Genomic DNA, 23,847 nt, shown 5'->3' on the forward strand with positions numbered 1-23,847 from the left:
TATAAATTGTTTTTATCGAACATAAGTCACCTAATTTGTTACAATCATTGACAGACATAGTTTATTGAAAAATAGCAATATGAAAAGATAACAATATGAAAGCAATATCCATTTATAATAATAAATTCAGACTAGAACATTATTTTTGTTAAAATAAGAGGCCATTTGGAATGAATTGAATATATCCATTCAAAATTTGCATACTACATTATGTTAGGTAATTTTTAAATGTTTTAAATTACCAACTCCAGAAGATGGATAACAATTTCATTCCTGATGGCAATGAATTTCCTTCTTCTGAATTTTTTTAATAGGTGCACTAGGCCTTCCAATGAGGGGGATGAGCAACAATACCCCTCAGTTAAATCGCAGCTTATCACAAGGCACTCAGTTACCGAGCCACGTCACGCCAACAACAGGGGTACCAACAATGTCACTTCACACGCCTCCATCTCCAAGCAGGTATTTATGGATGGACCAGAATATTTCTTAAAATGTATCTTTGTAGAGTAAGCAAGCTCTTTAGTTTTTGCATAAGGTAACTAAATGGTTCAGTGCCTTTCACTGAGGAAAAGAACATTGATACCCTCTGCTCATTTTATTTCATTGCAAATTGTTATGTCTAGTGTAAGATGTTTTATTCTGCAGTTAGCATACTGGTTATCAACTGGTGGGTATCAAGGGTTAATCACCACTGGGGGGCTTATTCAAAAGCCACCTCTTTTCCTCAGAGGAGAATGTGGAATTTAAAATCACTCCTCAGATAATTCTGATTATTGCTCCCTCTCCACACATCCATTGCTCTAGTGAGAATAAAACAAAACAGATTACATAGATGATTCATATTAGTGTGAAGGAGGTAAATTATTCTAATATATGTGTGAAATACATTTGTATTATTTTATGTCATAGTCATAGTAATAGTTATCTTAGATATCACCATATATTAGTTTTATTATAATTTGCTCTTTCATGTTGGTTTTTTTACTTTGGCTTTTATTTTTAAGAGCTAGAATGACTGGACAAAAGAATTAATAAAAATCAGCAATGCAATTTGAAACTAGAAGTTCTAGGGTTAGGCCAATTGATTTTTTTACAGAGAACTTTAATGAGTAATTGTAGAAAGCTTATTTAGCATAATGGACTTCTTTTTCAGGGGTATTTTGCCTATGAATCCTAGGAATATGATGAACCACTCCCAGGTTGGTCAGGGCATTGGAATTCCTAGCAGGACAAATAGCATGAGCAGTTCAGGGTTAGGTAGCCCCAACAGAAGCTCGCCAAGCATAATATGTATGCCAAAGCAGCAGCCTTCTCGACAGCCTTTTACTGTGAACAGGTAAGCAGTTTATTGATACTGTGTATAATTGTCTTTCTGCGTATTTTCAAATTTGCCTTTTCATATTCAACATTCTGTTCTTGAGTTGTGGCTTCTGTCTCATAAGTGTGTTTCATCATATATTTATGACCAGAGATTCTCTTCCTATTACACATCACAACTTTAATCTTCCCAAACTAAAGACATGTTCTTTTAACAATCAGTTTGACTTTAGAAAATACATTAAAGCTTTTTGTTGTTGTTGTTAGATTTGTTCTTAGGTTGCCACCAGGAAAATTTTTGTTGTTATGTTTTTTTCTCTGTTAAGTGAGACTGGTCACCTGTTCATTAAGAATTCCAGACCTATGAATAGGCCGTGTTTGACTGTTACTGCCTTGCTTCCTTTATGCTTTGGTTAAGTGTCATTTCAACCAAAATTCAGTTTTGTATGTAGTTTGGAGACTTACTGACCAAAGGCTTTTTAAGACTAACTCTACAGTATTTGAAAATTGTCATGTCCTGAAATTTAAAACAAAAAGGTGAGCTCTTATACCTATTCATGCCTTTTTTGCACTATCCATTGCATATACTATTACACAAATAATAATAATAATAGTAATATGAAGACCAGTGACCCGTTATATTAATATTTTTAGCTGTTTAGATAATTTATGTGTTATATCTACAATATAAAGGTTTTTTCTTGCAGAAGTACCATAAGTTTGCCAGTTTTTAAAAAATGGGGAATTCCAGGGGAAAAGAGGATCTTGATGTAGTTGCTGTCATTATATCCAGTTATTTCACTTTCTTTTATCTCGTACTTGTAAAATCTGCATTAAAATTGGCTATTAGCACATTTTCTGTTTAATCTTCATCTCATAAGGTTCAATTCTTTTATTTAGACTTAAGTACATTTCTTTTATAATTTTACTGCTCTTAATTTTTATAAGTTATTTGTAAAGAGTTATCAAAACTCTCATCTCCTTGATAGCTTCCTAATCCTATAATACTTCTTGGGCTTTATCACATATTTCTGCATTCTTGTAGTATTGTTCATTGAACATTTATTTACGTTTTTTGCCATTTATTTTACATTTTATTATTTTTTTAATACTGTACTTATAAATTGTCGATGAAACTTGGGTCTCTTAAACCCTGCATATTACTACTGATAAGTTTTATTTATTATAGCATGTTTTCATCTCTAAGTACTCATTCAGTGTTTGAGGGTACGTATATTATGAGCAATTCCAACATTCTATTAAACAAAAATTTCTCTTGGCCTTCCTATTCATCTCTAAAGTATTGTACAGTTGCATGTTTTATGAAAATATTGTTTGGTCATAGTTTTATAGATACAGGCAAAAAGAAACCTGTTATCTTCAAGCAGTTTAATCCTGCTCAGAACACTGATATACTCTCTTTTATCAGACTTTTATGATAAAAGTTTATACTTTCATGACAGAATTGGCATTAATTCTTTTGAAATTCTTAATTACTTCTGGCCTTCCTTTAAGGTCAGTCCATTGTTGTTTTTTCTCCATGTTTAGACTTGTGCAAAAATAGGAGGCATTTGTAACTTATTTTCCAAGTACCAATTGTACATTGATTTAGAATTGAGGGCACAACAGAAAGATTTTTCTTTTAAGTAGCTGAAAGATAAACTATATTTAGATAAGAAGGATGTGTTTTAGGACACTCGATTTAGTTTAAAAAAATCACCATTTAATTCAGGTCAACTAAACGTTTATTGAGCGCCTAGTATATCCGGAACACTAAGGGCAGAGGATGCAAAGTTGAATGTGACATGGCCTCTGTTCATAAGGAGTCTCTGTTCTAAATGGGAAAGAAAAGACAGACTGTATGAGAAAGATCTTTTATGGACAGTGATAATAGTACTGTACACTTTATCAGTAGTGGAAGAAAAACAGATGTTCAGGAACAATGGTCTTAAACTAAACTGCATAGTTTTGAGTTTAGTTTTGCCAGTAAATCCAGTGAGTTGGTTCTCTTAAGAACACTAAACAGTTTTCCTCAAGGCTTACATGTAAATTCTTCGTTTTTTGTTTTCTAATTTACCTGTGTAAGATGTTTGGTTCTCTGTTGTTTATGGAAGCACTTAGGAAAATTTTTAAATAAAATTAAAGAATTAAACTCAGAAAAACAAAATTAGTATTTGTTTTAAAACATATTGTTGTTTTATATGAGGAGGTCAAAAGTATACACTTTTGTTTATCTTCATCTGAAAGTTAGTGTTCTTATTGTATATCTAAAATTATTTTTTATGTACCCAGTATGTCTGGATTTGGAATGAACAGGAATCAGGCATTTGGAATGAATAACTCCTTATCAAGTAACATTTTTAATGGAACAGGTAAGCTTATTCTGGAGCTAGTACCCTATAAAAATATGGTAGATCTTTGAAATATAAAGCAATTCAACATACTGGTCTTAAAATATTACAGGATTTTTTGTATGTTATTTTGGTGGAATTCAATTTAGTGAGAATTTGACAGGAGTAGGATTTAATTCAGTGAATAGTTAAGAAATATTTAAATATATTTTGCACTTGGCATGGTAATAGCATAATGTTATAACATCAGTATTATTTCCTTAATACCTGGAGGAGCCTAAACATGAACTTAAGTCTGTGTTTATGCCTCAGAATCTTTTCTGCTTCAAGAGCTTTTCCTATCCTCAGTCCTGTCACCACAGGCTAAACTAGATTGGGTGGTTTGGCATTCTGGCAGATTGAAGAAATCTTTAAAATTATATACAGCACTCACAATTTTTTCTTAATAGCTTTAATACTAATTTTGGCATTTAGCCTGTGTAAATTTTTCATCCGGTTGTATAGGTAAAATTAAAAAATTAATTACATGGAAAATCGTTCTCATTTTGACAGCAAAGAATTCCTGAAGTCTGTTTTTGTTTGTTTTTTTTCATCAACTGCTTCAGCCCAAACAGGGGGCTTTGTTGCTGTTCTGCTTCAGATTTCACCCTCTTCCACCCTTGCTCCTGTGAAAGGAAATAAAAAGGATGTTGTTATGGTCATAGGAGACAAAATGAATACAATTGTTGAGAGAGTTATGTATGTTAAGAAAGTAGAAGGTGAAAGAACGAGCAGTGAAGTGGAGCATATGTGAAAGCATGAAAGAAGATTTAGCAATGAAATGTCATTTGTGACTATGGGCTTTTAATTTTTAAAAGTTATTGTCTGTTTAGCAGCACAGATTGATCAAATGAGACATTAAAATTTCAAGTTTTAGCATTTGAAAGTTAGTTTTATGTTCAAGATGTAAAAAATTTGAAATACCATATCCCATTGTTTCTAAAATGTACATTTTTTTTCATATTTTCATATCTCTGCAATCAGGTTGCATCTCATAGTTTAAGGTGATTTTTTTTTAATGGACCATAAGGTAACTGTCTGACAATGCCATCTTATATTCTGAATTACGGTTTTATACATTTTTGTAAATTTTAGATTTTTAAAATTCAGTTTTAACTAAGTTTATGCCACAGTAGGAAAATTGTTTCAAAGTCTTACCCTAAAAATATAAATTTGGGGGTTTATTAACTTTGTTAATTGGGTCTTTTGGATTTTTTTTTTTTTTTTTTTTTTGGAAAACCTATTCTCAAATAACATGGCAATTTTAATTTAATCTCTGAGGACCTGAAGATGTGTTTTAAAAGTTAATATGTATTTGAAGTTTGTAGTTAATTTGTATCAAATAATTGAAGAGAGATTACTATGTAGTTGAAACTATAAATTGTTAATTTCTATTATCTTATTCATGCAGTATCTTATTAAAATATAAAATGCATAAATTGCTTTAAAAAACAATGGGTATGAATGATTTTATCTTTATCCTTCATAACTTTAAATTCTAAGTTAGAATGTTAATAGACTGTATTGTTTCTATCAATAAAGCAGTCTTGAGATAATAGTTTTTTTCTGAGGATCTTCTAATTATGAAGCTTGGAGAAAAATCAAAAGTAACAGGAAGAAAGACAAAACAAAGTGAAAATGATCATGAAACACTATGAAAGATTTTAAAAGCTATATATAGTGCGGGCTAAAACTAAGGTAGAAAATAAAATTATTTAAAAATGAGGAACACAAGGTTCTAAGAATTATAGAATAATAAGAAAAGAAATCAAAAGGACGATTAAAATAGGCAAATAATAAATGTTGGGTTAAGTTTTAATTTGTAAAAGGAAGCAAGCTAATTTTTTTTTTAATTTAAAATGAACAAAAATAAATTTTTCAATTATATATTTATTGAGCGCCTACTGTGTAATAGGTAATATAAACTTTTGGTCTTTATATCATATTCCCATGCTTCCCAAGCATTCAACAAACAGACATGGGAATCCTACTTATACCATACTTACACTACGTTACTTATACCCCAACTGCAATACACCCATGCACACGCACACACAAATGCATACACATCTGTGTATGGGACCAATAGACTGCAGGACAGAAGTCCTTAGGGCTTCTGTTTCCACTGCCTGTGCCTCAGATATGATTCTGGTCATTTCCAGAAGGCACTGTCATTTTCACACATATGAAGCTCTAAGCATTTCAGGTATAACCTCTGCTTTTGAATATAACAAGAAGAGCAATTGTATCCAACACTATCTTGCTAGCTAACAAGCTCTATCTTTAGAGTACCATCTTTCGCAGGAGAAATAATATACCACTGTACTCCTTATTCTTTACTTTTCAGTTTTTAAGATTGAAGTTTTTATTGTGCTCTTTATATTTTGCTTTGCTGAATTATTCATGAAATTCTTTTATGTGAAATCAATCCACAAGTATTTATTGTGCACCTACATATACCTAGTACAGTGCTGTGCATTATTTAGGAAGAAGCCACTGTCCTTTCAAATTATATTGTGGTTGGTCTTTAATACTCTCTTTGAAATGTTTGTTGAATCAGTAACTAGTGTTCCCTCTTATTATTTAGATGGAAGCGAAAATGTGACAGGATTGGACCTTTCAGATTTTCCAGCATTAGCAGACCGAAACAGAAGGGAAGGAAGTGGTAACCCAACTCCGTTAATAAACCCCTTGGCTGGCAGAGCTCCTTATGGTAACTAAGCTTTTTAATGATGGCCAGTGGAAACTTTCCACTGCACACACATATACATGTGCATGTATGTTTTCTAATCAGAGTAGTGTAATTTGTTGGAGTTGATATGCCCAAAGTGCATATCAGAATACCACAATAACCCCAGAGTACCATAATAACAAAGTTAAATGGGAAAACTTAGTTTGTATAGAAACCCTAAAAGGAAGTCTTCATTGTTATTCAGAAGTTATTTTCTTCTGGCAGTTCTTCCTTAATATACCTTAGTGATTAGTTTGTGATCTGCTTCTTATTAATTCATTACACATTTTTTAAAGGGGTACATTCCTAGCGATTAATAATGACTGACCATACATAAAGATTTTTCCTGAGTTTCTTAACCTACACATTATTGACATTTGGGTCAGATAGTTCCTTGTAAATGAGCGATTGTCCTATGCATTATGGAATACTTAGCAACATCCCTGGCCTCTGCCTACTGGATGTCAGTAGCAACCCCTACCTCCTACCCTTCCCCCATTGTGACAACCACAGATGTCTCCATAGTTGACAGATGTGTGGGAGAAAAAATTGCCTCCTGTTGAGAACCACTGCTCATGGGTCATGTATAGTTTATGGAGACTCGTTCACCATTAAAGTACCACATTTTGCTGTCTCTAATAAGAACTTTGACTAATAGAGGTTAAATGAAAAGGAGGGGGTTTGAAACATGTGCAGTAACAATTTAGACATGAAAATTATGTGATTGCAGTGTAGCCATAGTCTTTTTATCCTTTGCACATAGTTGTTTCCTTTTGGGAGAACCTGATAGAGACCAGTAGCAGAAAACAGTGAACTTGGAACAATTCATCACTCTTGCAACTTTTTCATCATTTTCAACCTAGAAGGATTTCCATGCCTTTCAGAATATGAGTACAAATAACCTTATATGAAGAAGGGAAAATTCTATTGTTCATATTCTAAAGTTTCCAAATACTTTTCCAAAATTAACAAAAAATGATCTGCACTGGAAGTTGAGTACCTAGCTGTTTAATTCTCAGTTCAGACTCTAATGTTTTTAACCTTTCCTCATAGGTCCATTTTTCATCCCTTTAATCATTCCCATTGCTCTCCTTGGACCATCTCTAGTTTCTCCATATTGTTCTTGAATTGTGGAGTCCCAAACTGGATATTGTTCTCCAATAAGGGCCTGACTAATGCCAAGTATAGTGGGAGGATTACTTCCCGGTTCTTGCATGTTTTACATCTATTACGTGGAGTCCAAGAAAATCTGAAATAATACGGAGTTGTTTAATAATTGATTGCAATTTACTCACTCTGTAAGTCACTTTCAAGTAGAATACTGACATGTTCTTTTATAAATTTATTTTGTTCATTTGTATTTTGACAATTAACTGGTGTTTATAATAGCTAGTTAAATATTTAAATAAAGCAAGTTTTTAAACCAAAAATGTTAATAATTATTACCAATATCAAATTATGTTTTGAGCATCTATATAAGACATTAGATTATAATTATAAGATTACCACTTATTTCCCTTTATTTTATATATTGGTTTATTAATCAGTATATAAACATTTAGTTCCTGAATACTAATTTTTTTGAAGTATGCTTTCAGAGAAAAATTAAAATCCTTTTGGTATAGTATTACGAGGGAAGTTAACTTTTTATAATTTTTAGCAAAGTATCATTAATATCAATTGCAATTCTCCGGATTATTTTCATTACATAGTTGGAATGGTAACAAAACCAGCAAATGAGCAATCCCAGGACTTCTCAATACACAATGAAGATTTTCCAGCATTACCTGGTTCCAGCTATAAAGATCCAACATCAAGTAATGATGACAGTAAATCTGTAAGTAACTGCGAATTATGTATGTGAGTAATTGTAGTTTTTCCTTTCAGATTTCTCTTATATTAACAGTTTTATAGACTCTGTTAAGGACTTACTAAATACTGTTACAAAATTGTTTCTCTTGAATATCTGTAATCTAACATCTGAAGAATGTGGAAAACCTTTATAACTTAGAAGATAGCCTATTTTTTTCCTATTTCATATAGGTTTGCAAATTTCTGTTGAACTTCTCAGAGTTAATTTAGACTTTTATTGTAGTCCCTGTCAGCTGGATCCCATGAAGTTTGATATTATAGCCTTCTAAGGAGCTGTGTTTTTCTTGAGTAAGTTTTCTCCTTGAAGAATCTTTATACACATTTTTATTCCTGTGTTGATTCAGCCAACTCAGCTTCCTCTTTCTGACTTAACAAATATGTTTATTTCTTCCACATTTCATTGAAAATAGCTTTTTTGTGATGGCAGTTTTTATATTGTTAAAATAATTGATAAAGAAGAATATTGGGTAAGAATTAAAATAAATACCAATTTTAAAAGTACATATGTCCTAACTTATCTTGGATGTTTTTATGGTTCTATTTTAGGTATTTAGTTTCTCTTCTAAATGAAAGTATTGAAGAGTTGTAACTTCAGGTGTATCCAAAAACAAAGTCCTGAGATAGTTAATATACTTTATCTGTGACTGAAAAGTCTGAGATAAATAAGAATATATTCCTTGTCCTTTAAATTTTCAAATGTGTATAATACAGGATTTATTTGTATACTGTGGTACAAATATAGAAATTTAAAAATTCCATGTAGAACTTGAGAAACATGTAATAATTTACTACCAATTTAAGTATAATAAAGAATGAATAGAAAGGTACTAATGTATGAATTTGGAATTTTTACACTTAAATTTTAATGTTACATTTACTTTTTTTTTACGTTAGAATTTGAATACATCTGGTAAGACAACTTCAAGTACAGATGGACCCAAATTCCCTGGAGATAAAAGTTCAACAACACAAAATAATAACCAGCAGAAAAAGGGGATCCAAGTGTTACCTGATGGTGGGACTCCATAAAATATATGAATGATATTATAGAATTCATTTTCTTTATTTTTCCATCAATGATAAAAATGACTATGTCCTTCTTATGCAGGTCGGGTTACTAACATTCCTCAAGGGATGGTGACGGACCAATTTGGAATGATTGGCCTGTTAACATTTATCAGGGCAGCAGAGACAGACCCAGGAATGGTACATCTTGCATTAGGAAGTGACTTAACAACATTAGGCCTCAATCTGAACTCTCCTGAGTAAGTTGTTTTCTTTTATTTCACATTTGTACATAAGACCTCCCTACAGACTTTCATTTTTTAATTTCATGTCATCACATTGTATCACCTGCTGCCATTGATTATTGCTGTTGTCTGCTGATTCTTGGGTCATTCCCTCTCATATTAACTCCTGTATCACTGTCACTTTACAATATTATTCTACTTATAACTTGGCTGTTTCAGTACATATATGATCCTTCCAAATCCTGAAATCTTGGCTCCTTGAATTTCTCTACTCCAGAAGTCTTACCCTCTAGTATACCTTGCCTATGCCTCTGTAGTCATTCTTTGTTCTTAACCATTATTAGTAATTTTAGTTTCTCTATAATTTTAAGTCTAAGATTCTATGCCGCTTTCTGTTTTTTTTCTCTCTCTCCCTTTAGTACTGGCTCTTGTAATCATTTGACTTTATTGGGACCTTCAGTCCATTCTTTTACTTTTTTATTGTTCTTCAATATCCCTGTCTCTTTCCCTGCGGTGAACTCTCTTCTTATCCAGTGAAATTCTGTGGTCAGTCATATTGCTCATCTACATACACCATTGACTAATTTGGCCCTCTCCTGCTTTGTCATACTTGCATGGCAAAAACTACAACCTTTGTTATATCTCTGCCTATTCTGTTTTTTGACCTGTGCTACTGAGCCTGGCTAAAGAAAAATACAACTTCACTGCCTCGTTTCACTTTAAATTAATGGCCAGGAACCTCAAAAGTAGGACATTAATTCTGCCAACCATTATCGTAACTGGCATGCCTAGTCCTTTGTTCTTTTTCTCTCCTTTGCAGCTATTTTACACTTGCCTATTCAACCCCGATACCTTGTCTCCTGGCTTTATGCTCAGATAGTGACCTGGTTTTTTTATTTTTTATTTCTACTTTGTTTAGAAAGATGGAAGCAATCAGAAGAGATTGTCAGCATAGTCCTTTCACTAAATCTTAACTATTTACTACCATCGACAGCCCCCTTATTCTTTTCTTCCACGCTGTTGTTGTAGTTGATGAATTTTTTCAGAATCTTTTGCACTTTGTTGGGTTATTTCTGCCAGCACACAAATATGCTGTTACTTGTTTCATGTTAAATACTTTTTCTTGATTTGACGAATGCCCCCCATTTTTATATTCTCCTTTGAAGCAAAATTCTTCAAAATTTCTTACAGCCATCTTCCCCTATCCTTTGTTAAAACTGTTTCAGTTAATATTTTGTCCCCAGTACACTAAAACTGCTCTTGTTAAGGTCATCAAATGACCACTATGTTACTAAATTCAGTGATCACTTCCAGGAACTTACTGTTTCTCACCTTTCAGCAACATATGGCATAGTAGAATCATTGCTGCATTGCTTCTCACTAGTTGTAACTGCTACCACCCTGGTTTGAATCACCATCCTCTCTTGCTTGGAATACTCACTCCATTAGCCAGTCATTAGGTATCTCTCATTCTCCCTGTGCCCCTCACAATTTTTCCTTCATATAGTAGCCAGGACAATTCTTTTTGGTTAAGTTAACCTTCTGCTTAGTACTCAGTAAGAGTTTACAGTTTTATTACGATTAAAAATGCAAAATCTTTATAGGCCTGGTTTGTGTGTCTCTCCAACAGCTTCTCCGTTTGTTCACTCAATTTCAGCTTCACTGGCCTTCTTCCTATACCTTAGGCATGTCATATTGCTGCCTTGGTGACTCTTACAGTTTCCTCAGACTAGAATAGTCTTTGCCAGATAAATAATATGATTAATCCCCTTACATTCTTTAAATTTTTGTTCAAATCAGGCCTTGTGAGATCTAACCCGACTACTCTATTTAATTATGCAACTGATCTCCCCTCCTTGCCCCTCCACTGGAGTAGCATATTTATTATGCAGATTATTTTAGTCTGCCTCCACCAATCCACCATCCTAAACCAGAAAGTTTCATTTTGTCAGTGATCTTTGCTTTGTTCACTAATGTATCCAAAGCACCTATAACGGTTCCAGGCATATAATATGCTCTCAGTAAATAGTTTATGTATTTGAACTTTTGTTTTCAATAATTACTGATTTTTTTCTGGCCATATGAATGGGAAAGTAATTTTACTTGGGGGCATACTATTAATGAAATTGCTGCATTGATGTAGAGATCTATAGGTATCCGTATATACAGGGTTGGGCAAAAGTAGGTTTACAATTCTTCATATGGAAAAAGACATGAAAATCGTTATTATAATAGCTTTATTAAATAAAAAGAATGTCACAGTACAGCTGTAAATCTACACTTTTGCCCACCCCTGTATATATTGTATAAAATTGGTTTAGTTTGCTGTGTGTATAAGTCATAGTTAAGCCAAGAAAGGAAATTAGAAGTAAAAAGTTACTGTTTTTGAAGTTACTGTTTTTCCTGATTTCCTGAACTAAAATTAGAAATCTTTTTTTTCTACCCTGGACTTCAGAGTGTTTTTTTTCCCCCCCTTTATTCAGAAATCTCTACCCCAAATTTGCATCACCCTGGGCATCTTCACCTTGTCGACCTCAAGACATAGGTAGGAGACTATTTGTGTTCAGACCTTTTAAAGATATATTTGTACCTGAGAATCAGTTAATAAGGCTTTTTTTATTTTATTATCTAGACTTCCATGTTCCATCTGAGTACTTAACGAACATTCACATTAGGGATAAGGTGAGTGTAGTTTATTATTCTACTCAGTCAGCATGACTTTATTTTTCAGGTGCTGTTTTTCAGTTCAGACAGCATAATATTTTGTAATAATTAGCAGTGGTCTCAGGGGTATGCTTTTGGAAGTTCATTCAGTTATATGTAACAATTTTATTTCAGTATTTGTTAGTACTCAATGTTTTGATGAGGCTCTGGTTATATTTTTAAAAATATTTTTAGAAGAAAACAATGTATTAGGACCATTCAACTATAACCACAGTTGATGGGAATAAACTAACTTGGAAAATTTAATAAATGCCTTCAGATAACAGTGTTTTTAATGGAACCATACGTTATAATATTTAAAAACTTTATGACCTTTGATTTTTTCTGTATTTTTCTGTTTTTGAATTATCTAAAATTCTAGTTATAAAGTAACTGTTAATAGATCACAACTTTAATCTTCATTTTTTTCTAATCAAAGAAATAAAGTGGTAACACTTTAAGGAAGAGAACAGACTACATTTTTGTTAGAAATGGTATCTAGATTTGGCCTTGTGAAAGGATTTAATTTATTAAAATTATATATTTTTGTTATTCATATGTGTATAAATGTCTGATGTAAATGACAGTGCTGTGCATCTGTACCATGTAGTTGTGTAGTCAAATTGATGTTCATATTGTGGACAGGCAATTGAAGATATATTTCTCAATATGTCTTAATACTTGAATAGGTGGAGGAAAATAAATATGAGATAGAAAGAGCTAACTTTTTATATTTGGACTGGGTGATTTACTGCCACTTCCAATATAGGACTCTTTTGCTCCAAATACATAAGTGTTCCAGAACCATTTCTTAAGCCAATTTAAGAAATTCTCACTTAGGAGGATTTGACATACTTAGTACTACTACCTGAATGGGCGTAATGTGAATGGAGAGAAAAATTACGTGCAGAGAATGTATAACAGTTAAATAAACATTTAGATAACCAGGATTAAATAAAGAGATAAAAAGTACTTACACTTTGGTGAGAATTTAATGTATTAGTGTGAGAATTTGAAACTATCGAACTCACATATTTTCTACAATTTGATGGGTAATTATTATGTTTCTGCTTTTTGGAGGGATATGTAAAGCAGTCATTTTTTAGTCATCCATTTAAAACAAAGAGCAGTCTCTTTATGATTCATGTACTTATTAACATGCATGATTTGCTAAAAATACATAACCAACTGATTTGTGAATCACTGTCAGATATAGTCAGTAACATTTCCTGTCAGTCTTCTGTGTCAGACATTACAAGGTGTGTTCATATACAGTCACTTAATTTAATTTCATTTTCATTCTTAGTAACCCTTTTAATTGAAGTTTAGAGACATAAATAATTTAAACACGGTATATTAGTAAGTAATGGAATTAGGCTTTGAATATACGTCCTGTATCTCTGAGCACAGTGTTTCACTATTACTTCCATAGTGAGTTATTAATAAGTATCTCAAGTAAGACATTCTGCATCTGAACTTGCTTGGAAGTTTTTATTTAGCTTTTTTTCCCTGTTATTACATAAAATAGATGTACTAGAAATAATGGTTAAGTGACTTTAGTCATTTAAATGATAAAACTATCCTAAATGATGAAATTCCCCTTTAGAATTATAGCTACTTGTATAATCATGTAATAACAGTTATCTGCTACAAAGAGTTTCTGTTTCTCTTTCTATTTTTACTTTAGTGGTAGCAATTATATGTTAGCATTTTCAAACTTGTTTTACATTTCAGAATAATTTATTTCTCTTTTCCAGCTGGCTGCAATAAAACTTGGCCGATATGGAGAAGACCTTCTCTTTTATCTCTATTACATGAATGGAGGAGATGTATTACAACTTTTAGCTGCAGTAGAGCTGTATGTTCCAAGTATTTTAAACACTCTTATATTCTGAAAGCTGCTTTCTTTAAAAAAAAAAAAAAAGATGATGGCTGTAGTTTTTGTCTTTTATTTTTAAAGTGGAAATATTTATCAAGAAATCGAAGTTGTTTGTTTTTACATTTAGTAAAATAAAGTTAATTTAGATTGAAACCTTAGATTACCATGGCTTCATAATAACCATATGCATAAAAGAAGAATTTTAAACTTAACCCTAAGTTTGTAAGAAGACAGAATTGACTTGAATCATAGATTTGGAGAATCTAATTTTTATAAATATGTGAAATATAAGATACAGTTCATAACCGTGGCTCATCTTACTCCTTGTGGAACGACATATGCTAATTGACAGTGAATTTTATTATTTAATAAGCTCTATTAATTATTATGTGGGCAAGTTGCTGTATATATAAGCCCCCATTCATTATCAGGACTCTGCTGGCCAACTTAAATTAGTGTTAAAAAGTCAGTTCCTTGGATGTGTTTTTTTCCTGAGCATTTCTGTTTTTTCCTGATGTCCTAAGAATAAAAACTTCTGTCATTTCTCATATGCCCTAATGGTACCATATTTTGAGTTACTAAAAATTTCTGGTGTTATGGTTAGGAGACCTTTATATAGATTTAAGTATTTTATAATACTCCTTATACCATTTCTATAAATGGGCTTGGATCAGATACTTAAATGTCAAAATTTCCAGTGTTGATAATAAATTTTCTTTTATTTCTCAATTAAGAATTTTTTCCCACCTTTTCACATTTTTGTAAGGTAGTAATTGCTACCTATTCTTTTTAATTTATTTATAAGTAAATTTATCCTTCCATCACTGGCAATTTTGTCTAAAAATTACCTCATGGTATTGGTAGGAAGGTATTTGTTTACATGGAGGTTTTATGTGAATTTAAAAAGTTAATTCAAATAGACATTGTATTTAGTTCAATACAGAGTAATACAGATAGTTGGGGATTTGTTTTAATAGATATCTCAATTTCTATTGATTAGGAAGAACAAGAAAGGAGAGAAGTTTCTGGAACAGTGTTACCTTTATTTGGTCTCCCTAAATTTTTATCACGTCACTCATAGAGCTTTTAAGATCTTGTTTTGTTTGCATAAAGTTTCTTAAGTAAAGGTGTGTGTATTAATTAGAGTTGGTTTTGGGCAAATTAAGAAATTATTTTCCTTTATTTCACTTGGGTTGTATTTAATAACAATAAAGTCAGGATAAAGAAGCATTTCTATTTATTTTATCTGTATTTTCTGAGAAAAAATTTATAAAATGTGAAGGCACAGGAAAAAATTAATTGTCTTTTCCTCTTAAAAATTGAAGTTTTAACCGTGATTGGAGATACCACAAAGAAGAACGAGTATGGATTACCAGGGCCCCAGGCATGGAGCCAACAATGAAAACCAACACATATGAGAGGGGAACATATTACTTCTTTGACTGTCTTAACTGGAGGAAAGTAGCTAAGGTATATTTTTTCCATGTGCAAATGTGTAAATTTAGGTTTTAAAAAGGAGTGACCTCTTTTATCTCTTTATATGTACCAGTGCATTCATTCAAATAATGTGCCAAATATTTGCTCAGTCCTTTGTCTCTAACTCCTTGGCTTGATTTAACTCTAGGAGAGTATGCAGAAACAGTTCATTTTACCCTCAGTTAGAAAAATGATTGAACTTGGGAAGAAATTTTACAGTTTTTCAAAGGCTTTGGTAACATTTGAAATATTTTTGTTTCTACTCAGTTGTAAAATAAAGATACCCTTGTATAATCCCAGACATGTATTTTTACATTATTATTAACTTTTATTTATTTTTATTTTATTTTTTAAAAAGATTTTATTTAATTTTTAGAAAGGGGAGGGGAGGGAGAGAGGGAGAGAGGAGGGAAAAACATCAATATGTGGTTGCTTCATGCACCCCCAACTGGGGACCTGGCCTGTAACCCAAGCGTGTGCCCTGACTGGGAATTGATCAAGCGACCCTTTGGTTCTCACGTTGGTGCTCAGTGAACTGAGCCACACCAGCCAGGGCTATTACTATTAATTAAGCAAGTATGAGATTTTCCTAAAATCAGTGTATAAGCAGATATAAGCTATTTTTTAATTTTCTTTATTTTTATTTTTACATTTTGTAAAGGAATATATTACTTTTTAATTGAATATCGGGGTGACATTAGTTAATAAGCCTCACAGATAGAGGCTTTTTAAAACACTTGCACTCGTTGAAGAAAAGATGCTTGAGTTTTTACATAGAAGAAAAATATTTCTTGATGGTTCAATGGATGATATTTTAGTTGTTGATTTGGGTTTTTTTCTTTGAGTCAGCTTCACTAAACTGATAAAAAAGGTAAAATGTTTAAAAAAGACAATGTAAAATGCTTACCATACATCACAAAAATGTTTACATTACAAGATTTCATATAAAAACTAAAAACAATAGAAGAGATTAAACATTTTTAAATTATTATTTAAGGCTGTTTTCAGTGTTTTCCTAGAAACTGGATTAGGAACTAAGAAATTTAATTTTATTCATAGTGTATTTGTTAACAGATTTCATTATACTACAGAAAAATCCATTAAAATGCCATGTCCCAAGCTGATTTCAAAGTCCCCATCTGTAAAGTAGGTTTGGCTTACTCACAGGTAAAGAACATGCATTAAATGGCTTCAGCTCATTTTAAGAAGCCTGCAGTATTAATTGGTACTAAAAATAATAGCTTGATATTATCATGGTATCATGAAAAGTATTGACCTGATTCTACCATAATCAGGTCTCTATTCAGAATATCTTGTATATGAGGTTCTTCCTTTCTCTTTTGCAAATCACTTAATATTTTTAGAGAGATGAAGAGTTTAATATTAAGTGAGGGATTAGATGACTTAAATCAGAAGTATAATATTTCTTATTCCCTAAAGCTTCTGACTCTTTGAGATCTAGAATGAGCCCCGTTATTTATTTAAAGAATTTCTTATATGTCAATAATATGTACGCATAAAAATTTTGACACTGTATCTGCTTATTCTCCCCTTTTATGTATTTTTGACTTGTCAGGCTCTGTGGTCTCTCCTTTGTGAATTGGTTGGAATTAGTCAGTATCCTGCTAATTTAAAATTTGTAGTAATTTAGATAGTATGTATAATCTTTTTGTAAATTTTAACTTTTTAATTGATTTTGGAGAGAGAAAAGCATTGATTTGTTGTTCCACTTATTTTTATGCATTCATTGGTTGCTTCTTGTATGTGCCCTGACCTGGGATTGAACCCGCAACCTTAGCATATCAGGACAATGACTCCAACCAACTGAGCTACCTATCCAGGGCTGATAGTGTATGTAATCTTAATAAGTAAAAATTTTTAAATATTTTCATTCATGTAGAATTTTTAGATAGTGGAGGCTCCCCAATTATCGATAGCTTTCTCACACTAAAGACTTAAAATTTTTAAGTATTCTTTCAGCCTAACGTCACCTTTTGGATCCAAAACTGAATAAGATTTTTAATGCTTAGGATTTTTTATCGTATCATACCCTGATAAAAATATGTTTGTTTGTTTTTTCATTAACGTCACTGGTACACTGTAGTACTTTTTTTATACTTTATAATTGGTAATAATGTGCTTTTTATTTTTAATTTTTTCAAAATAATTATTTTTAATAACTGGATTTAAGATAGTGTGCTACTTTCTAAAATTTAATGAGGATTGATCATAGTTAAGAGAAAGCTGACATTTTTGAGGATTTGCGAAAACATTCCTGCCATATATGTTTCTCTGAAATTTGATCAGTAATAATAATTTTACTTGATCATCTGAATCAAGTGCAAGTATTCCAGTTCTGCTTCATAGTAACCTTTTGAGAATATGTAACCTGATTTTATTAATAGAAAAACTAAGACATTGAAAGTTATTTTTAAAAAATATCTACAACTCCTTCTACCCTTTTAAATCATTAAGCTGTAATCCAAAAGTATTTTTTCCAGCTCTGGCCGGTGTGGTTTAGTTGGTAGGAGCTTTGTCCAATACACCAGAAGATTTGGGGGTTTGATTACTGGTCAGGGTGTATACCTAGGTTTCAGGTTCAGTTCCTGGTCAGGGCACATATGGAAGGCAGCCGCTTGATGTTTCTCTCTCACACTGATGTTTCTCTTTCTTGCTCTCCCTTCCTCTCTTTATAAAATCAATAACCATATTAAAAAAAAATATTTCATTAATGCAAATATATACATAGATATTCTAATACCTAATCTTGGAATACTTCAAAAATTCAAGTGTTCTGTTCCTGAGGAATGAAGAAAACTTGTTTTTATTAATTCATCACCCATTAATTACACACCTGCTAGGGGCTTAACACTATTCTAGACGGTAGGTGGAAGTATACAAAACAAGACACCCCTCTTGCCCCTACAGATTATACAAAGGTGTACATATGTGTTGTGTGTGTACATAAAACAATCATGTAAAAGAGATGTAATCAACAATCAAAGTTAGGGAACAAAGAGATTCCAGTGTATTGTAAGCTGTATGTATTTTAAAAATAAAACTACATAGAAAACAAACCAAAAAAGATTTAAAAAATGGAAGACAAAATTTGATATATAAATATGACATATAAGGTCTTTGAGAGTTTCTTAATTATACTAAAATATATTCACTGGATTTAGACTGATCTTTTTTTTTAACATGTAAGGAAAAATAGTATGTTCATTGATGAAGTTACTCTAGTTTAAATTCTAATAATAGATTGTAGTTCACCAATGTACAATAACAAGGAGAGAATAATTGAACAGAATTTTAATTTTTATATCTTAATGTGGAATGTATGATTTGTTGCAAATAGACTTTTTACCCTATCACTACACATAATTTAGAACTAAAATGCTAACTAATTTCTAAAGAATGATACAACAAGATATTTTCTTCACAAACCTGGCAATAAATTTCAGAGAGTAGTGCTTACACAGTGCATTAGGGAGAGCTGTGGTGATTGTGATGGTGATTCTGGTATTTGGTAGTTGTTACTGACAAGCAAATAATCACTGCTTTAGTTACTCTACCAACCCTATAAAGTAACACCTTTTTAGATTGAAGTACCTTCTTTATAAACATTTGTCAGTCGACTGATTTTTTTCAACATTATTTCTGGATAGGGGGTGTAATAAAGTGATTCTAGTTTAGATCTTGGGCTAAAGATACTAAAAATAATGTGTTATACTAGAAAAGTCATGGGCTTTGGTGTTAACATGGGTCTGGATTCTAATCCTAGACTTGATACTATGTGACGTGGGTTAGTTACTTGTGAGCACCGTTTTCCTCAGGTGCAAAATGAAGATGATATCTACAGAGTTATCATAAAGATTAGAATAAAATCAGCTCTATCTCTAGTTTTGATAAATACTAGGCTAGGCTTTCAGTAAGTTATACCTGCTATTTCTGTAGTTGTTAATGTAATATCCTTAAATTTTAAATATTTGGTTTTGTATCTCAAAATTTAATCATGACCTAGGTTTTCATTTTAATAGTGAAAATTTCCATTAATTTAATAATGGAAGCATTCATTACGGAATCAATTCAAAGCAAGACAGATAAAGTAAAATATGGTAACCCATAGCACTAACATTACTTGTTGGCTTTCTTTAATACATATTAAGGTTCATAATTTTTTTTTTTTTATGGGATTGGCTGAGATAGTTTGTGCTAACTGAATTCAGGTTGTAGAATTAGTGATTTTTATCTAGAACCTAAAGGTTATATCTCTTTAATATACAGAATTCTCCATCTTTTTGATCTTGAGAAAGTATGAAAAAATGGCTTAAAAATTCTTACATTTTAAAACTCATGACGTTAATGTAGTATTTTGAAATTTTAATTGGAATGGGTTTGCAGTTTGCTTTCAAATATGCCTCGTCTGCCACTGTCTAGTTTTGAATGGCAGTTACATCTTCAGGGTTTTCGGTTTGTGAAGTGGACAGTTTGGAGATGTGTGAGTTTTAAGTTCGTTGTTTTCTTGAAATTTTAATGAAGTTAGAAGAACTTGGTTTTTTATATTTTTTAATAATACAAATTGGAAAATTATTCCTCAACTTTTTTCATCAAGTAAATTTTTAGGTTTTATAGTTCATTGAAGGAAACTTTACTTTTAAATATTCTATAATTTTCAGTGTTTTTCGTTAGTAATAATAGTAATTGCCCCTTTGAGTTTTTGAGCAAAAAATGCATACAGTTTGTGTTAAAATATTCATGAGAAATCTTGGACTTTTATATGGAAAATCTATTGTATTTATCAGACAGAAACTACAGCACATTATTTTTATGTAAGCTGTATTTTACTTAAAGGAAAAATAAATTGATTTATCTGTCCCTGTGATCATTCCCATAGATGCAGGTGTTTTGTTTATGTAGTAATAGATGTTTTGACAGAATTTTGAGAACAGAGGCAGAAGAAATCATCTAAACTCTTAAATTTGGTTTTCTAGGAGTTCCATCTGGAATATGACAAGTTAGAAGAACGGCCTCATCTGCCATCCACCTTCAACTACAACCCTGCTCAGCAAGCCTTCTAAAAAAAAAAAAAAAAAAAAAAAAAAGACTTCCCTTTTCTTGGGGTATGGCTGTCTCAGCACAATACTCAACATAACTGCAGAACTGATGTGGCTCAGGCACCCTGGTTTTAATTCCTTGAGGATCTGGCAATTGGCTTATGCAAAGGGGTCACCATTTGAGGTCCTGCCTTACTAATTATGTGCTGCCCAACAACTAAATTTGTAATTTGTTTTTCTCTAGTTCAAGCAGGGTCTGAATTTTTTCATTTATTTTCTTTTTTGCCAGCAGACAGACTTGGGTCTATAAAGACAAGCAAATACACTGACAGAGGTTTACCATTTAGTTTCTAAAATGTAAAAAAGAAAACCCACAAAAGACTCAACAGAATTAGACCACAAAATTTGCATTGTTCATTGTAGCACTATTGGTAATAAAATAACAAATGTTTGTGCATTTTTATGTGAAGATCCTTCTCGTATTTCATTTGGAAAGATGAGCAAGGTCTGCTTCCTTCATTTTACTTCCCCTCCTGTTTTTTGAAAGGCAGTTTCGCCAACCTTAACGCAAGAATATCTGACTGTTTAGAAGAGAGATATTGCCACAATCTCTGGACTGTTTCCAGGGTTGTGTTATTACTGAGCTTCATCTTTCCAGAATGAGCAAAACACTGTCCAGTCTTTGTTACGATTTTGTAATAAATGTGTACATTTTTTTTAAATTTTTGGACATCACATGAATAAAGGTATGTATGTACGAATGTGTATATATTATATATATGACATCTATTTTGGAAAATGTTTGCCCTGCTGTACCTCATTTTTAGGAGGTGTGCATGGATGCAATATATGAAAATGGGACATTCTGGAACTGCTGGTCAGGGGACTTTGTCGCCCTGTGCACTAAAGGGCCAGATTTTCAGCAGCCAAGGACATCCATACCCAAGTGAATGTGATGGGACTTAAAGAAGTGAACTGAGACAATTCACTCTGGCTGTTTGAACAGCAGCGTTTCATAGGAAGAGAAAAAAAGATCAATCTTGTATTTTCTGACCACATAAAGGCTTCTTCTCTTTGTAATAAAGTAGAAAAGCTCTCCTCATTGCATTGTTGACTTTGATTTGAAATTGTGAAGTTATTTCTTCAACATGAAAAATGGAGGGGAAAAAAACTAAAATTTTACAAATATCAAACTGAGTGGTATGACTAAACAATTTAAAATGTAGTTTCAGTTTTCAACAAGTAGTTTAATGAATCATATACCATTTCACTTGTGGGTTAAGATATAGACAGTATTAACCAAGTTCAAAACAGAAAACTTTTTAAAGTAGAGTATGGCAGCATTAGAAATAAAACTTTCTGATTACTCTTGGGACCCAGTCAGAATACTTTTGTGGGAAATTAGTGGGAAATTTCTTGATAGACCTTTGATACTTTAAGAAGTAATACTAAGATTAAGGAAAGCCAAAAGCCATGGCAGGGCAGATTTTATCTTCAGTTTGCTGACCTAGATATTTTACATTTACAAGTTGATGGATTCTTTTTCAACTGTAGACAAATACTGTATTTAAAAATGTCTGAAGACTGAAGCTATGAAAGCAGAACTAAAGATAGAATAAAAAAGGGGTAGGCAGTGAGTTTGATCTTTAAATTTTCATTTCTAAACTATTTTTCTATGAAGAATGAAAGTTGACATTTATCAAATCATGTTTGAAAATGAAACATGACATTGCTGTGTTTGTGTATCAGGAATATAAAATGACAAGATTTACCTTTTTCTATGTATTTTGAGATATGAAGAACTGAGATAAAAATAACATTTTTTTAATTTTTCAGATTTAAACCAAAGCATCTCTTCTGTAGGAAAGATGGCATTTATAAAATTACAGTTCTATTGTTTTGAAAAAACAAAAACCTTCACAGAATACGCACTATATTTGACATAAACCAATGTCAAAGCAATTTCTTTTTTAAAAAACTACATTTTTTTTCATAATTTATTGTGTAAAATGTAACTTTTCCTACATAACCATGAGAGATGGAAGGAAAAAGTGAAACGGAATCTTTATTCTTGTGAGTACAAACATAACAATATAGTGTCACCATAATCATGATTGATACTGTGTGAATGATTCAGAAATCACAATAGCTAATATCAAGTTGTTTGTTGGCTTGAGTTGTTTTAATTGCCATATACAAATTTTAAGTGCACTTCTTTTCAGTTTTCTGAGTTCTTTTTCCCCTGGATCATTAAAATGAGAAAGCTCTTCCATGTAAACCAACTCTTTATAATTTGTTTGTATCAGAAATTACCATGCTCTTGACTTAAGACCCAAGTTTTAAAATTCTATATTAAATCTTTAAAAAGACTATATTAAACTCTTTAACACAGTGTTATATTTCTTTATAACTTGTGGTTCTACATGTACAGAAGTTACCTAAAGTAATATTTCACATTTTCTTATGTTTAAATTTTTTAAATTTTTCCCTATATAACTAGTGACATAAATAAATGTGTACATTGTTAAATAATTTTTTGTGATTATACTGTAATTGGCTTTCTGGAACCACAAGCTATCTAGTTGCAAAGGAAAGTCAGTTTCAAATATATTCTATGCTTCTTGTGGTGATACTATTATAACGTTATATGAAAAACTCCATTTTCAGGGATTTTACGCCACAGACAGCTTTCCTTTGATATAACAAATTTTAGTGAACTGAAAGTTTATTTAAATTTTTACAGTATATATAAAGCCAGCCTTTTATCTGGACTCTTCCTTTTTTGCCACTGAACTTGGATCACAACAGGTGCTTGATAAATACATGTTCATTGAATGGTATAAAGTGATATTTCAGTTTGAAAATAAAAATGTGCAAGCTAAAGCATTGGGCTTTGAAATAATTTACTATTTTTTGCTGTAATTTTATTTTCAAAAGAACCTTTTTACACATGTTCAGTGGACTTTTTAAACTATTCAAATTTTCCCCACTCTACCCTTACTAATTGACCTTTCCTTTGAATCCTCCTTCATTCAAAAACCATAGATCTTCTGTTTTGTTCACTCTCCTGTTCAATATAACCCATTGCTCATTAAATATGTGGCAGCTGAGAATGGCTGCAAAGGAAGACTCATTTAACTTAAATTTGCTTAATAGAATCAATTTTGCA

General features: G+C 31.7%; 1 protein-coding gene across 7 annotated transcripts in view; it reads left to right on the forward strand.

Annotated features, from left to right (window-relative positions):
• The window catches only part of CNOT2 (CCR4-NOT transcription complex subunit 2), a 134,534-nt gene extending 112,754 nt beyond the window's left edge, over positions 1-21,780 (forward strand). For 5 of the 7 annotated variants that reach the window (XM_090273611.1, XM_090273610.1, XM_090273612.1 and 2 more), the window contains 12 exons: positions 315-462; positions 1,157-1,339; positions 3,613-3,692; positions 6,298-6,423; positions 8,154-8,278; positions 9,208-9,328; positions 9,422-9,578; positions 12,047-12,108; positions 12,196-12,245; positions 14,024-14,124; positions 15,471-15,615; positions 20,616-21,780. In XM_090273611.1, coding sequence (XP_090129737.1) covers positions 315-462; positions 1,157-1,339; positions 3,613-3,692; positions 6,298-6,423; positions 8,154-8,278; positions 9,208-9,328; positions 9,422-9,578; positions 12,047-12,108; positions 12,196-12,245; positions 14,024-14,124; positions 15,471-15,615; positions 20,616-20,702 — 1,385 coding nt within the window. In that variant the 3' untranslated portion in view covers positions 20,703-21,780. The remainder of the gene's footprint in view (positions 1-314; positions 463-1,156; positions 1,340-3,612; positions 3,693-6,297; positions 6,424-8,153; positions 8,279-9,207; positions 9,329-9,421; positions 9,579-12,046; positions 12,109-12,195; positions 12,246-14,023; positions 14,125-15,470; positions 15,616-20,615) is intronic. The other 2 variants (XM_090273615.1, XM_090273616.1) reach the window with 1 other exon arrangement.
• Positions 21,781-23,847: the final 2,067 nt, after the last annotated feature.

This window comes from Furipterus horrens, unplaced genomic scaffold (genome assembly GCF_987537825.1).
Source record: "Furipterus horrens unplaced genomic scaffold, mFurHor1.1.pri manual_scaffold_4, whole genome shotgun sequence".
In the NCBI taxonomy this organism is placed as follows: Eukaryota; Metazoa; Chordata; class Mammalia; order Chiroptera; family Furipteridae; genus Furipterus; species Furipterus horrens.